The sequence below is a fragment of the Dendropsophus ebraccatus genome, chromosome 9 (assembly GCF_027789765.1).
Source record: "Dendropsophus ebraccatus isolate aDenEbr1 chromosome 9, aDenEbr1.pat, whole genome shotgun sequence".
Classification (NCBI taxonomy): Eukaryota; Metazoa; Chordata; class Amphibia; order Anura; family Hylidae; genus Dendropsophus; species Dendropsophus ebraccatus.
Genome location: NC_091462.1, coordinates 108906634 through 108924522, shown reverse-complemented (window position 1 = coordinate 108924522; position 17889 = coordinate 108906634). Strand labels below are relative to the sequence as shown.

The window sequence follows — 17889 nt, the reverse complement described above, 5'->3', positions numbered from 1 at the left end:
AGCTGGAGATAACATCAGATGACCATATAATCAATATTTATTAAAAGTGGAGTATCCCTTTAAATAGCTTCACTTGTTGCAAGTGTTCCATTTAACTGCAGCGCCTCCGCAGGGGAAGTGAAGTATTACACATTCCTAACTGAAATAAATGAGATGTCTGTGTCAAGTACAGATGGGCTGGGTCCTCCAAAGGGTGGGGACCATCCAGTGAGGGGCTCCGTCTACGACCAGGGGTAGTCAATAGAGTAGGAGCAAATAAAGTCCGGGCTGTAACACCAGGGATGGCGCAGTAAATGTCACACATTAAAAATGTACGGCTCATTGTTAAACGTTCACTGCATCAATACAGCTCCACATTGGATGTGCCACCCAGCGAGACCCACTATAAAGCCGCCACTCACTGTCATATACAGCGGCGGAGGGATAATGGAGACGGCAGCGTCATAAATGAATAATATGAAACAGACACTGTCAATGGGGCCGACGATGAAAATTTAAACACGGGTGGAAATCAGGAATATCTATTACATCTACTGATAGAGATAATGTACAGCGTACACAGGCAGATCCGTATCTCCCATTACACCGTCCAGGCACAGCAAGATCTCCGGAGATACAAGATCTCCTTCACCTGACACCTGAGGACACGTAATACCGCACAACAGGCGCATGGCCGAAATCCAAGTACCGTCCAGTCGCCTCACATCACTGCAACTATATCAGGCTCTCATCCAATACCAATATACATAGGAGGAAGCAATAAAATAGATATATACGTATACATACAAGCAGTATTATAGTAGTTATATTCTTGTATATAGGGGGCAGGATTATAATAGTTATATTCTTGTATATAGGGGGCAGTATTATAGTAGTTATATTCCTGTATATAGGAGCAGTATTATAGTAGTTATATTCTTGTATATAGGGAGCAGTATTATTAATAGTTATATTCTTGTATATAGGGGGCAGTATTATAGTAGTTATATTCCTGTATATAGGAGCAGTATTATAGTAATTATATTCTTATATATAGGGAGCAGTATTATAATAGTTATATTCTTGTATATAGGGGGCAGTATTATAGTAGTTATATTCTTGTATATAAGAGCAGTATTATAGTAGTTATATTCCTGTATATAGGAGCAGTATTATAGTAGTTATATTCCTTTATATGGGGGCAGTATTATAGTAGTTATATTCTTGTATATAGGAGCAGTATTATAGTAGTTACAGTATATTCTTGTATATAGAGTTAGGCTGCATTCACACGTTCCGGGAAGTTGTCCGTGCTCACAGATCCGTGGGCACGGATAATTTTACAGTCCATTGCTTTCTATTGGGCTATTCAGATGTTCCGTGATTTCACGGATCCGTGATCCGTTCCGCTAAAAAATAGGACATGTCATTACTCGGAACGGATGCACGGAAAGGATTCTCCATAGAAATCAATGAGATCCGTGTTTTTCACGGATGTACACGGATGTGACATCTGTGTTCATCCGTGGAAAACACGGATGTGATGTAATCAATGTAATTTAAAATCCTTTAACACAGATCCATGAAAAAAACGGACACGGATGCAAAACGGATGAAAAACTGACTGTTTTGCACGGATCACGGAGGTAGCTGCCGGACCACAATCACGGACCGGGAAAAACATTGAAAGTGTGAATGCAGCCTTAGTATTATAGTAGTTATATTCTTGTATTTAGGGGCAGTATTATAGATATATTTCAGTACACTGGGGACATACCTACATTAGAAAACACTGTCGTTGGCTCGGTCATTGACTCTAATGACATCACTATTCCTGGATTTTTTCTGTCAGTACTAGATTTCTGACACAATGACAGAGTTGACAACATGCAGTGGTTTTGTTCTGATATCGCTGCAGGGGCCAATAATAGTTCACTGTAGAAGGTTGTAGTCTGACTTGTTTCCAGCTATTAGCTTCTATCCCTCCCCCCTCTGTACTTGAATGTGCTTCCGTTTCGGAACACACTAGGAGCCAATAAATGTCAAGGGTGCCGGTCACACTGCAGCTGAGAAAGGGTTAAGTCTCCGTCTCTACTCATCTCTTGATGGAGAACAAGTAGTGTGACGTCAACGTTGTACAGAACATGAAGACAAAGCCGTGTGAGAGTGATCGGTGGCTCATATATCGCTGGTGGCTCCAGGCCAGAGTCATTGCGTCATTCATGTGGACCGCTCTATGGCACAGATTGGGTAACATTTCCCAGTTCCCCAAATGTATCAACCTGTACCAACATATACTATACTATACTAAAATATACAGCTATTAAGAATATAACTAATATAATACTGCTCCTATATACAAGAATATAACTACTATAATACTGCTCCTATATACAAGAATATAACTACTATAATACTGCTCCTATATACAGGAATATAACTACTATAATACTGCTCCTATATACAAGAATATAACTACTATAATACTGCTCCTATATACAAGGATATAACTACTATAATATTACTCCTATATACAGGAATATAACTACTATAATACTGCTCCTATATACAAGAATATAACTACTATAATACTGCTCCTATATACAAGAATATAACTACTATAATACTGCTCCTATATACAAGAATATAACTACTATAATACTGCTCCCTATATACAGGAATATAACTACTATAATACTGCCCCCTATATACAGGAATATAACTACTATAATACTGCTCCTATATACAAGAATATAACTACTATAATACTTCTCCTATATACAGGAATATAACTACTGTAACACTGCTCCTATATACAAGAATATAACTACTATAATACTGCTCCCTATATACAGGAATATAACTACTATAATACTGCTCCTATATACAAGAATATAACTACTATAATACTGCCCCCTATATACAAGAATATAACTACTATAATACTGCTCCTATATACAAGAATATAACTACTATAATACTGCCCCCTATATACAGGAATATAACTACTATAATACTGCTCCTATATACAAGAATATAACTACTATAATACTGCTCCTATATACAGGAATATAACTATTATAATACTGCTCCTATATACAGGAATATAACTACTATAATACTGCTCCTATATACAAGAATATAACTACTATAATACTGCTCCTATATACAACAATATAACTTCTATAATACTCACCCCTATGTATAAGAATATAATTATATATATTATTATATACCCAGGTTATACCAGCATGCTCGGTATCACTATATGTACTCACCGCCATGACCAGCTCAAATGGGTACTTGTAGACCCGCACAGGTGACTGGTATTTCTGAACCATCTTGTGTCCCGGTCTTGGTCTGTAAATATAAGTAAGAAGTGATGACTTGTCAGGAAGAAGGTGCTCAGTTCCTCGTCCCTGTAACATAGAAGAGTTAATCCTTTGGGGGAGGGGAACACAGCAGAGAACGTTTGGGAAGTAGAACCGATTGATTAAGATGCAATATCCTGGAAATAAGGAAATAGTCACCCTGTCTTATATCTCTATGGTCTGATGAGATCTAGGAAGTTTTCACCTGCGCACCGGCCCAGACAGACATTCACCTGCCGTAACCAATGATCAGGCTCAGATCAATAAGAACTTATGACATCACCGAGTGACATGAAGTGAAGGTCAGATATAGTGAAAGAGATTAGAGGGATTTCTTTAATTGAGGAAAATTACTGACGGATCAAAACTTCTGGATACATTACTGATCCTGAGTTACATCCTGTATTATACTCCAGAGCTGCACTCACTATTCTGCTGGTGGGGTCACTGTGTACATACATTACATTACTGATCCCGAGTTATATCCTGTTTTATACTCCAGAGCTGCAATCACTATTCTGCTGGTGGGGTCACTGTGTACATACATTACATGACTGATCCCGAGTTACATCCTGTTTTATACTCCAGAGCTGCACTCACTATTCTGCTGGTGGGGTCACTGTGTACATACATTACATTACTGATCCTGAGTTATATCCTGTTTTATACTCCAGAGCTGCAATCAATATTCTGCTGGTGGGGTCACTGTGTAAGTAATATAACGCCATGAAGGGAGCGCATACAACACCCATGGATGTGCAGAGACACAGGGGTCAAGTTACTTTCTAACTACACAGCCTCCGGAGGTTCCATAAAGCTGCCATATACCTCAAGGACGTAAATGATCCATCTGACTGTTCACTATAAAACATAAATTAAAAAAACGCACTTAGTCACACTACAGGATACTGAGGGGGGCGCCCTGACACAGAGCAAAAAGAAGAACGGGAAGGAGAAAAGTGGTCGAAAAAGAAGTCAGTCCCATTGGCTTCATGTCCGATCAGATACCATGGAGTAGAAGCCGAAACGTCATGGATATACTGCTCCCCCCATACCTGCCCTCCAGCTGTTACCTCCGCACCTCCGCTCCTCCAGTCTGACCTGTCAGTGTCTTCTACCTCTTGCACACCTTCACGTATTACATCTATTATCGGACTTTCTTGGAAACTGTCATCTGGAAGGTTGATCCTCGGAAGACTGCGAGAACCACTGGGAACGTCCTTATTGCTCCAACATTTCCTGCTCTTATAAAAATACCGCCCTCTTGGGGCTCATAGACGTCAGAGGCCGTTCCTTGAATTAGATGGTGAGCTGGGGAGCGGGTGTCTATGGTCACATGGCTTGTGTTATGTAATCTGCTGCTTTTGGGAAGGGCTGGGGCCCGCCTGACATTGGGCAGACAAGTGGTCCTTAGTAGTGGAGACATTGGCCATCAACATGTACGGACAGCAGATCCACTGGTGACCACCGATGACCGGGCTTATCCAGTCATAGGGTTGATATTCTAGACCAGGTGGTGGATAGCCCTGACAAGATGTAGACCCCATTGGCAGGTATGGTTGGCTTATCGTACACAAGAAGCGGGAGGAAAGAAGACGGAGTAGGAATAGTAATCTGCCTATAAGTGACCACCAGGGTTCAGCAAAGTTGCCGAACTGTTGGGTTCAGCAATGTTGTCCGAACTCGAACACTTGGACTATCGGCAGCTGGAGAAATTAGATGCCGCCCTAGGGAGTCCTAGAAAACATGGGCACAGCCATAGGCCATAGGTCAGGGGTCCTTAACTGGCGGACGGCTGTCCGGACCCCTGCTGCAGCTTAGTATACCTGTATACTGAGCTGCGCTGCTCTTCTCTGCACAGTAACTATAAGCGCTCGTAACAAGCACTCATAGTTACCGTGCAGGAGCAGCACTGACAGAAAGGGAGCTATTGGCTCCCTTCCTGTCAGTCACTATTGTGGCCGCAGCGGTCACAAGAGGCCGCTCTTTCCTATCTCTGGTTTTGTCGCTCGAGTGACGTCACTGGAGCGCCGACGCCAGGACAAGAGGAGATGCCGGACCCAGGTGAGTATAAGTGTTTGTTTTGTTTTGTTATGTTATATGCTATATGGGAGGGGGAGCACAGGGGGGCTATATAACTGGGGGAGCACACAGCAAGGGGGCTATATACTACTGGGGGAGCACAGGGAGTATATATATTACTGGGGGAGTGCACAGGGGGGCTATATACTACTGGGGAGCACAAAGCTGGGGTCTATATACTACTGGGGGAGCACACAGGGGGGCTATATACTACTGGGGGAGTACACAGGGGGGCTATATACTACTGAGGAGCACAAAGCAGGGGTCTATATACTACTGGGGGAGCACACAGCGGGGGCTATATACTACTGGGGAGCACAAAGCGGGGGGCTTTATACTACTGGGAGAGCACAAAGCTGGGGTCTATATATTACTGGGGGAGCACACAGGGAGCTATATACTACTGGGGAGCACAAAGCGGGGGTCTATATACTACTTGGGAGAACAGAGCGGTGTATATACTACTGGGGGGGTGCACAGGGTGTTTATATACTACTGGGGGAGCACAACATGTTTACTACTGATGTTCAGCTCAGACAATAGACCCGGTAAGTGGACCTTCACTAAAAGTTGCTGAGTACCCCTGCCATAGGTTATATCCATGTTTTCCTGGCAGCCAATGGGCAGCATGCAAATTCTCTAGACACCGGGAGTACAATGCAGAGTGTCTGGGTTCGGAGACTACTGCCAAACCCAACAGTTCGGCAACTCCACTCAGGTGACCAAAAACTATTCTCTGTGGCCACTAAAACGTCTAACTCCAGTGTCAACTAAACTGAATACAGCTCTGGAGCACAAACTGCAGCTCTAATACTAAAAGAGGTAAAACATTTGGAAAGAGGAGACAACAGAACTGGTCTGAGTCCATGTCACCTCTGACCGTGGTGTCCCCCTCCATGTAACGCATGGTGGAGGCAGACAGCCGAGGAGGATCACTCCCATCCGCATCACATCCACTAGTGACAATGTTTCCCCTTCTAAAAATAACAAGGACTCTTTTACCAGGCACAGGGGGACAGCGCTGGTAGTGGAGCGTGCCGTGGGAGGACCACCGCCAGTCGCCGCACATTACCGGGACAATGCCCTGCTTGAGAAGAACACAAATGCTCCTTGTACTGCCGCGTCCCTAAGCCTTCAAAGCCGGTAGGAGGCTGGCAAGTCCTAGCCCCGCCACACAGCGACGCGCGCCCTGCATTGTGCTGCTCCGCACCAGAAGGAACGTGTGGGAGGAGGAATAAAAGGCCTTCTCTTTCACTTCAGCACATAAATTGGCAGCTACACCGTAACCTGCTGTAATAAGAGAGCGGAGGACTATAAGACCTGCTGCAATCCCTATCCAGCTATACTATAGATATGTATATTATTTATGTGTAACAATGGCGGCATCTATATACTGGACAGAATACTGATCTATAACACACATATATATATATATATATATATATATATATATATATATATATATATTACACAGCACGAGAAACACTGCAGGATTATAGTACTTATAGTCCTCTATATAAGAGCAGTACTATAGTAGTTATATTCTTGTATATAGGAGCAGTATTATAGTAGTTATATACTTGTATATAGGAGCAGTATTATAGTAGTTATATTCCTGTATATAGGAGGCAGTATTATAGTAGTTATATTCCTGTATATAGGAGCAGTATTATATTAGTTATATTCCTGTATATAAGAGCAGTATTATAGTAGTTATATTCTTGTATATAGGAGCAGTATTATAGTAGTTATATTCTTGTATATAGGAGCAGTATTATAGCAGTTATATTCCTGTATATAGGAGCAGTATTATAGTAGTTATATTCTTGTATATAGGAGCAGTATTATAGTAGTTATATTCCTGTATATAGGAGCAGTATTATAGTAGTTATATTCTTGTATATAGGGAGCAATATTATAATAGTTATATTCTTGTATATAGGGACAGTATTATAGTAGTTATATTCTGGTATATAGGAGCAGTACTATAGTAGTTATATTCCTGTATATAGGGGGCAGTATTATAGTAGTTATATTCTTGTATATAGGAGCAGTATTATAGTAGTTATATCAGCACAAGCCATTGAGGAAGTAAAGACCACCGGCACTCACCGGGTTGATGCAGTGATGGTGATTTATTGGTAAGATGTCATCTTGCAGATAAGCTCAGGGCAGGGGGAGACAGGTCCAGAGGTGCTGTGCACCGTGGCGACGGCCGTTTCGCGGGTGCACAGCACCTCTGGACCTGTCTCCCCCTGCCCTGAGCTTATCTGCAAGATGACATCTTACCAATAAATCACCATCACTGCATCAACCCGGTGAGTGCCGCTGGTCTTTACTTCCTCAATGGCTTGTGCTGATTAAATGAATTGCTTTCTCATTTACGCTGAGCACCACTATGATGCATGAATGTCACTGAGATTACTCAGTCAACAAAGACTACAACGCTCCTCATCTCACAAAGTCACTTAACCTGAATACACAAACAGCTCCACACAAATTACGGGTCACTGATAGTGCCAACACATCTATTTGCTTGTGCTTATAGTAGTTATATTCTTGTATATAGGAGCAGTATTATAGTAGTTATATTTTTGTATATAGGAGCAGTATTATAGTAGTTATATTCCTGTATATAGCAGCAGTATTATAGTAGTTATATTCCTGTATATAGGGGGCAGTATTATAAAAGTTATATTCTTGTATATAGTAGGCAGTATTATAGCGCTTATATTCTTGTATAAAGGGATGTGTAAATATTATAAATATAATTTCTATAGGGGATCAGACCTGGTATAGACAGTAAGTACCTTGGTGCAGGTAATCCAGGTTGTCAGGTGATCAGTGTGACATGGAGTCAGATCCCTACACAGGCCACATTTGGAGCTTCCTGTAAATTCTCTGAAATAAAGGAACAAAGACGTGTGAGAGAATAATTATTACCCGTGGAGAACATCACCTCATACTACAGCCAGTCCATGAGGTTCTGTCATGCGGTTACAGATTCCATACAGCCCATTCTCAGGTGGTAGCCAGTGTGGCCATCAGTCAGGCTTTGACCTGCAGCTGAATTACTGTCCCTTGAAATCTCTGGAGATCTGAATGGTCGTGTAGTCCCAGCCTTTCCCCATATAACCTTACGTGATCCGGCCACCTCTCTGCGCTCCGTCTGCTTCCACTATTTCCTGCAGGTGAAGGATGGGGGCGATCGCAGGAAGGTAGCGTACACAGTCAGGTCTCCACTACACAGACTAGGGCTAGCAGCGGGGCTGCGGACCGGCTGGCGTAACATAAAGCTGTAATGTGACCCGGTTTCATAGATACCCACATGGTGAGACGGAAGGAGCTGCAGCCTGACACCGGGCGGCTATTTTGGTGACAGAATTGTATGTGCTGCGGGGACGTTGTCACTCTCCTGATCCTGACCCTACAAACAACCCTGAAAGAGGTGAAAAAAAACGCACCCAGCTTCACCAGACTCCTGAACGGCAAACCTGTACTGTGAGACAGCAGTGTGGCAGCACTTTAGGAAGCCACGCCATTCAGGATTCTGGGAAAGATGGCTTAAGACTAATATGGAAAAGGCTTCAACAAGGAGAAGGGTTGCCTCCAAACTTTTTTCAGCTTCCTAAATAGAAGATTTGTCTTAAAGGGATACTCCTGTGCTTTTCTTTCCCTTTCAAATCAACTGTGCTCTCTGCTGCCACCTCTGTCCATGTCAGGAACTGTCCAGAGCAAGAAAGGTTTCCTATGGGGATTTACTACTGCTCTGGACAGTTCCTGACATGGACAGAGGTGGCAGCAGAGAGCACTGTGTCAGACTGGAGAGAATACACCACTCCCTGCAGGACATACAGCAGCTGATAAGTACTGGAAGACTGGAAATTTTTAAATAGAAGTAAATTATAAAGCTATATAACTTTCTGAAAAAGATTCTCACCAAAGTACCCCTTTAGGGTGCGTTCACACGTACAGGATCTGCAGCAGATTTGATGGCGCAGATTTGAAGTTGCAGATTCAATGCAAAGTAACTCTGGGCCTTCAAATCTGCTGCAGATCCTGTATATGTGAACGCACCCTTAAGGGGTTGCAGTATGAGCAGGACTTGCCTTCTTATTGTATAGTCAGGACCTGCCTTCTTCAGGATTCTGGGAAAGCTAAAGTTAAAACCAATACAATATGGAAAGCAATATAGTTTTCATAGTATGGTAGGTGTTGCTCCCATACTTTCTCATACCCCTGAATGACAAACTTGTCTCCTTATGCAGAGATATGAAAGTGCTGACGGTGTTAGTGTACAGTCAGGATGTCTAAGAAAGCTGCAGTATATGTCAGCACTGAACTTTAATAGGCACAAAAGTCACCACCCAGCTTTCTCAGACTTCTGAATGACAGGTCTATGTCACGAGGTGGCTGTATGACGCCACTTCAGGGCTGCTCTTGTGTAAGGAAAAAGATTTGCTTTTCAGGATTCTGGGAAAGCTGGGTTATAGGTGATATGGAAACAACTCCCATAGGGATATGTGATGCTTCCAAACTTTCTCAGACTCCCGAATGACAAATTTGCCTTCTTGAAGATGTGCTGCTGTACAACTAAGAAGTCAGGAACCCAAGAAAGTTGGATGGAATTATATATACAATGGGGGAGATTTGTCAAACATGGTGTAATGTGAAACTGGCTCAGTCGCCCCTAGCAACCAATCAGATTCCACCTTTCATTCCTCAGAGACTCTTTGGAAAATGAAAGGTGGAATCTGATTGGTTGCTAGGGGCAACTGAGCCAGTTTCACTTTACACCATGTTTGATAAATGTCCCCCATATATATATCCAATAGGCACAAAGGTTAAACACACTTAAAGCCTTGTTATGGGGTGACATGGAGCCCTGTAGGTCTGTTACTATATATCTGACAACATTTGCCATTCAGTAGTTTAGGAAAGTTAGGTGGACACCAATATGCCCCCTGCTACAGCTTTCTCACACTCCTGAATGGCGAGTCTTGTTATGCTGGGATGAGGTGACGTTATTACTATATGAGGAGATTCCGAACTTTCAGTAAAGTTTAGTACAACTCAATGTTGCTGCCAATGCACCTTGTAATTCAGCTTTCTCAGACTCCTGAATGGCAACGGTACAGGAACATGACGGTATATAGCGGTATGACCAAGATTTACCTCTGATATCATTTCTATTTTATGTTCCGTTCATTGACAACAAGCTGAGATCTTAGAAATATGTGATACAGTGCTTGGTGCCAACTGATACATTGTAACAAAATACAGCTGTGTGAACTACATGGGGATGACATGAATCCCATCATATCAGCCTCTGGCTGGGATCGCCCACCTGAAGAGTCCGTCTCGCCCTTGTCCCCGGTACGTCTCGGGTTCCTTACACATAATCCTGTTTTATTAGTATCGTAGAAATCCTTTGCTTCCAATTTCAGTGAATTATGAGACGTTCATTCCGCGGGATACGGTTACACACGGGAGCTTTGAGAGTTCGCCAGCGCCTCCCCCCTACCCCCATATCAATACCCAGAAATGCACCTATTGGGTTACATGTACAGCCCTTCATGGCTGGAAGCAGACGTGTCTTACATAAGTCACATTATAGTCCGGGACCTTGGTGAGGGTCAGTCATCTTCTAGAAGACATAACATAATAGATCTGGTCTTCCCGATTAGATTGACGCGTCTCCCGTTTCTCTAGGATGTTCCCAATAAATCTTTTAGCAGTTTTGAGTTACTTGCAATACCACTTTTCACCACCACTGACAGCACAGCAAAGGTTTTTTATTGAAACCAATGCAATAGCGCCCCCATTTCCTGAACACTGATTTCTGAAACGATTTAAGTTTGGGATAAAAAAAATAGTTTAATAAACATATGATAAAGTCTTAGACGGAGAGAAAAAAAATCTACAAAATCTGATGTTTTCAAAGTAGGTGCCGCAACCCCTTTAAATGTGCTATAATGGACGATTTATGGTCAAACAGACCTCGGATTAAGAAGGAAAGGGGTATGGGCAGTGCCATGGACTATAATAGGCCCATATAACATGAAATGCCCAATCTGGGCTGCAGTGAGGTATATGGCTGAGATGATGGTATATAGAGGAGGCCTGCCTGCCCAGATCAGCTTCTCTAGTAATACAGCGCTGTATGCTCAGATTTCCTGCCTCCGCCTATCAGTCGATCAGTATGCCACCTTCTCAAGGACAAGATCTTTCCATGGATATCGGACAATAAAAACTCTAATTACAGCTCAAAGGCGCAGAAAAGTACAGAACGTTGGCGCCAGCAACAAGTCCCGCGCCAAAGACGACCCTTCAAGGTCAGGACCGATGTCTTCCCAACGCCCCAAGACTCCAGGATTAGCAGGAAAAGCTGTATCCTAGTTATATCTTGTTCCTAGGAAAGCTGGGTGACAGCCTGTATGGCCACTATTCTCACCCGACCCAGCTTTACTACAGTCCTGAATGGCAGCTCCATCCCTCTTACTGTATATTTTGGTTGCTTTTACCAGTCATAGTGTCACTGCTCAGCTCCCATACAGGTTATTATCCAGTTTTCGTAATGGTAGATCCATATTCCCCAACATTGTCATTCAGAAGCCTTGGAAAGCTGGGTGACCAAGAGTTGGTAAATCCATCTTCCATTTCTGAGAGTGAAGAATGTAAATTGAGCCGTACATCATCCACTATGTAACAAGGCTGCTTTGCCTTTGAGGAGCCTGGTAAAGCTGGGTGAGAGCCCATATGGGACCCACATCAGCCTCCACATACTTAGAGTTGTAAACTGCAGATTGGCCTGGCTATATAGTTATATAGTCATCCACCATGTAACGTGCTAATGCTGCCATTCAGGGTCATGGAAAAGTTGGGTGACCATGGTTTGCATGGCAAAGCTGAGTGACCACCCACAGAGGTTATTGTAACCCATCTTTCTGAGAGTCATGAATACAAAACCCCTCTTTCCTAGAATCTACCTAAGAAATTATATAACATGAGGCAACAGTGGAGTTCAGGGGCCTGGGAATGCTGGGTGACAATGTGTTTGTAATCCCATCTCCTACAAGAGTTGTAACCGTTTCTGAGTCAAGCCGTACCTTATCTACTACATACATAGGTTGCTTTGCCATTCAGACATCTGGGAAAGCTGAGTGAAAAGTCATATGGCCACTATTCTCATTCTCCCATGCGTAGCAATCCAGCTTTATTAAAATCCTGAATGGTAAATGTATCATGTTCTGCAGTTACATTCCCGTGTACAGTGTAACTGCAGCTTACCATGCAGAGGCTTTGGAAAGCTGGGTGACAGCCCATATGGAAGCCTTTCTAGCTCCTGCAAGTTGTGAACACCAAACCAGCACGGCTATACAATCACATATCCATCCACTCTGCAACGTTGCCATTCAGGGGCTTGGAAAATCTGGGTGACAACTTTTTCTGTGGTTGCATTGTTTGAAGCTAGGCAGCTCTGCCATTGAGGAACCTAGAAAAGCTGGGTGACATATGATGCTCCATATTGTTGTAACCCAGACATGAATTGAAATAAGGCCATCCATCATTAATCATGTGACCAGGCTGTTTTACCATTCAGGAGTGTTGGAAAGCTGAATATCCACTAAAATAGCCACTGTTCACACAGGTGCTGTGTGAATAGGTGGCTTTCACACTACAGAACCTAGGAAAGCTGGGTACACATGACGACCCACATGGAAGTTACTTATAGGAGTTGTCACCCAGCTTTTCTTAGAATCTACCTAAGCAGTCATATAAAACAAGGCAGCTGCAGCATTCAGGGGCCTGGGAAAGCTGAGTGACTTTGGTTTTGCGTCTGTTAATCTCCATATAATCCGGCTGCACACAAACAAATGATGTGAAGGGTAAAACACAAATGATCCGGGTGCTGAGCGTGGCGGTGACACCAGGATTCCTGAGGGATTTGCATGGCTGCAGTCAGGTATGGCGGCCGGCGTGCAGCAGTATCTACACCGCACTATCATCCATAGTGACACACACAAGGAGTAGTGTATATGTGAGCGTGTGACGGGGGTGCAGGAGAAGGTTTTGCATTTGTGGACTTCCAGTATTATTTATCACAAGCTCAGGGCGGCCATATCACAATGCAAATGAGAAGCGTCCGCCTATACAAGCGTTATATTATATTATCTTACAGCTTACTGGTCGCTGGCGTCTTACATAACTGTCCTCCTTGTCATAGCTTATGGGATCTGTAAGTATATATCTGAAAAATCACTCCTTACCCCAGGAAAACAGCTCTGAAGTCCTGGCCACTAGGTGTCTCACTTATCTGCTGACCATTGCCCGTTGTTAGCGGAAATCTGTCTCAAGTAACAGACAAACCAAGACAGAACACAGGAAGCAGGAGTGGAGCTTAGCATGTGCTATGTTCAGGAGAGAGCCTCGGCTGTGTACTTTACCTATACACTAAGTCAGTCTGCCTGCTGAAGATGAACCACGCTTGTTTCTCAAAGGTTAATCAAGGCTTCTCTCTCATCCCACAACGCATAAAGCTGTTGCTTGTGTAAATACCAGAGAGGAGAAGGTGCTGTGCTGTGTGACTGGCCAGAGAAGTAAAGGAAAGCCATCTATAGTAACGTTTATCCCCTAGCACAGTATCAGGATGTTCTGTCTAGTAGGTGCTGTGCTGTGTGTGACTGAGAAGTAAGGAAAGGGAAGTTCAGGTCTAAGTACTGCTGACCAAGAGGCCAGTCCTGGTGCCATCCCCTGAGAGGGAGAAATAGCTGTATAACAGCAGTGACAGCACTAAAGTTGTCACCTCTCTGAAGGGTTCATGGAACCAGGTAAAGTGTCACTGTCGTTTCATTTTTTGCAGAAATCAATAGTCCAGGCGATTTTAAGAAACTTTGTAATTGGGTTTATTAGCTGAAAAATTTGATCATGAAAAAGCAGTTTGACGCTCTCCCCCCTGTCTTCATGGTTTTCAGATGAGGCACCAAAACAGGACAACAAAGAGTTAATTTACAGCTACATCACCGGGCTATCTCCTCTGAAGTCAGCACTGACCTCTCTGACCTCTGAATAGTGGCTTTCACACAGCTCCTGCTGTGTAATGCGTTGTTCTCTGCTCTCTTCTGGTGACTAATCTCCCTCCTCCCCTCTCCATAGGTTACACAGGGCCCGACTGATGTAAAAGAGTCGAGATTTGGTGATAATGAGCAGTGAATGAGAGAGAGGAGGGAGGGGGGGAACCTGGGGAAAGTCTTTTTGAATGCAGATAATGACAGATTTGCCTAATAAACCCAATTACAAAGTTTCTTAAAATCGCCTGGACTATTGATTTCTGGAAAAAAAAATAAAAAAATGAAACGACAGTGACACTGTCCCCCCCTTTGTGCATTCTGACATCTCTACACAGGTGTAATGGGTAAATTTAGCAGGTTTTATACCTTATTTTATATCATACGTCACGGTGCTTGTTTAAGTAAAAAGTCATCTTTTATCAACTGCAGATTATGTTAAGTGGGCGGGGCCTCACAGCATTAGCACCACTTAGCCCCGCCCATAACTGTTGGCCCCACCCACTCACCAGCCATTGGAACAGGCTGGCCTAAAGCTCTAGGCCCCACCCCCTCTAGGTCGGCTCACCAATGGCCGCCAGCGGGGCTAAGTGGCGCTAATGTTGCGAGGCCCCGCCCACTTAACACAATCTGCAGTTCATAAAAGATGACTTATTACTTGAACAAGCACCATGACATAGGATATAAAATAAGGTATGAAAACTGCTAAATTTACCATTTACACCTGTGTAGAGATGTCAGAATGCACAAAGGGGGGACAGTGTCACTTTAAGCATTTTTTTCTTTAAATCTTCTGAAATTACTGGAAAGCATTAAATTCAAAATTTTATTCAAGATCTCTGCTTGCTGTTAAAGAAAGAAAAGCCTCCACCAAGTAGAGATGGGACCCAGTGGAGGATCCGGTCCCGATAATAGTGAGAAGTAGGGGGTCAGGACAGGAGACCAGCAGGTGTGTGCTTCTACTCACTGACAGCAATCACAGGTGTGTGCGCTCCTATTCACTGAAAGCAATCACAGGTGTGTGCGCTCCCGTTCACTGACAGCAATCACAGGTGTGTGCGCTCCTATTCACTGACAGCAATCACAGACGTGTGCGCTCCCATTCACTGACAGCAATCACAGGTGTGTGCGCTCCCATTCACTGACAGCAATCACAGGTGTGTGCTCTCCCATTCACTGTCAGCAATCACAGGTGTGTGCGCTCCCATTCACTGACAGCAATCACAGGCGTGTGCGCTCCCATTCACTGACAGCAATCACAGGCGTGTGCGCTCCCATTCACTGACAGCAATCACAGGTGCACTCCTGCATCTCTACACTACAGAATGAGCACAGGTAATGATGGAAAATATAACAAAGTCGCAGTATGACGCCCATAGCAATACAGTTACACAAAATATGGCAGCAAATTTCTGTCGCAAAATGGGACAAACCAAATGAGTGGGGGGGGGGCACCCTGAGAAAGTGCCTGAAAATGCAATAAATAATAGCCCCCCCTACCCCTCCCGAGCAGACCCCATGGACAGTGCTCACCTCCTCTGCAGCCGGCGCCATCTCCACTTTCCAGGTCACTCCACTTGTGAGCCGTCTCCTGGTCTGCACGCCTGGTGTGGTCCCATCTGTCCTCACCTGCAGATTCTCCAGCTCTCTCCGCCCCCTCCCTGCTGACCCCTGACCTCTAACCTGCGGCAGTCAGTGCTCCATCACCATCTCGGAGTGACCTGTGTAATAACTTCTGCTGTAAGTTCTGTGGATGGTGCTGAGGACCGTGCAGGTTATCCGGCTGTCACACACAATCTGCCCAACCTGCTGCACCGCCTCTACCGCTGCGCAACAGCTGTCATCCACATCTGTCAATCACAGCTAAGCCCCGCCCACCACCATCAATCACTGGTGACAGCGATCAATGGTTATTACTGACCACCTGGGAAGGGGGGCGCTCACACAGATCACACAGATATCAAACCTGTCACTAGTGCACACATACTCACTATCACTGGTGTACAGGTACTGCTATCACTAGTGCACACATACTCACTATCACTGGTGTACAGGTACTGCTATCACTAGTGCACACATACTCACTATCACTGGTGCACACATACTCACTATCACTGGTGCACACATACTCACTATCACTGGTGCACACATACTCACTATCACTGGTGCACACATACTCACTATCACTGGTGTACAGGTACTGCTATCACTAGTGCACACATACTATATCACTGGTGTACAGGTACTACTATCACTAGTGCACTCCTACTCACTATCACTGGTGTACAGGTACTGCTATCACTAGTGCACACATACTATATCACTGGTGTGCAGGAACTACTATCACTAGTGCACACATACTATCACTGGTGCACACATACTATATCACTGGTGTGCAGGTACTGCTATCACTAGTGCACTCCTACTCACTATCACTGGTGCACACATACTCACTATCACTGGTGTGCAGGAACTACTATCACTAGTGCACACATACTCACTATCACTGGTGCACACATACTCACTATCACTGGTGTACAGGTACTGCTATCACTAGTGCACACATACTCACTATCACTGGTGCACACATACTCACTATCACTGGTGCACACATACTCACTATCACTGGTGTACAGGTACTGCTATCACTAGTGCACTCCTACTCACTATCATTGGTGTGCAGGTACTATTATCACTAGTGCACACATACTATATCACTGGTGCACACATACTATATCACTGGTGTGCAGGTACTACTATCACTAGTGCACACATACTCACTATCACTGGTGTACAGGAACTACTATCACTAGTGCACACATACTCACTATCACTGGTGCACAGGTACTATATTACTGATGCTCAGGTACTACTATCACTAGTGCACACATACTCACTATCACTGGTGCACACATACTATATCACTGATGCCCACATACTATATCACTGGTGCTCAGGTCCTATATCACTGGTGCCCACATACTATATCACTGGTGCTCAGGTACTATATCACTGATGCCCACATACTATATCACTGGTGCCCACATACTATATCACTGATGCCCACATACTATATCACTGATGCCCACACACTATATCACTGATGCCCACACACTATATCACTGATGCCCACATACTATATCACTGATGCCCACATACTATATCACTGATGCCCACATACTATATCACTGATGCACACACACTATATCACTGATGCACACACACTATATCACTGATGCCCACATACTATATCACTGGTGCCCACATACTATATCACTGGTGCTCAGGTACTATATCACTGGTGCCCACATACTATATCACTGGTGCTCAGGTACTATATCACTGGTGCACACATACTATATCACTGATGCTCAGGTACTATATCACTG

The 17889-nt window shown here is 43.9% G+C and overlaps 1 protein-coding gene across 1 annotated transcript in view; it reads right to left on the bottom strand.

Moving 5' to 3' along the window:
* SEC14L5 (SEC14 like lipid binding 5) overlaps positions 1–16148 on the bottom strand; it is a 51743-nt gene extending 35595 nt beyond the window's left edge. Inside the window, exons 1-3 of the mRNA XM_069982159.1 lie at positions 16034–16148; positions 8243–8333; positions 3258–3339 (exon numbers count right to left, since the gene is read on the bottom strand). Coding sequence (XP_069838260.1) covers positions 3258–3320 — 63 coding nt within the window. The 5' untranslated portion in view covers positions 3321–3339; positions 8243–8333; positions 16034–16148. The remainder of the gene's footprint in view (positions 1–3257; positions 3340–8242; positions 8334–16033) is intronic.
* Between the last annotated feature and the right edge of the window lie 1741 nt (positions 16149–17889).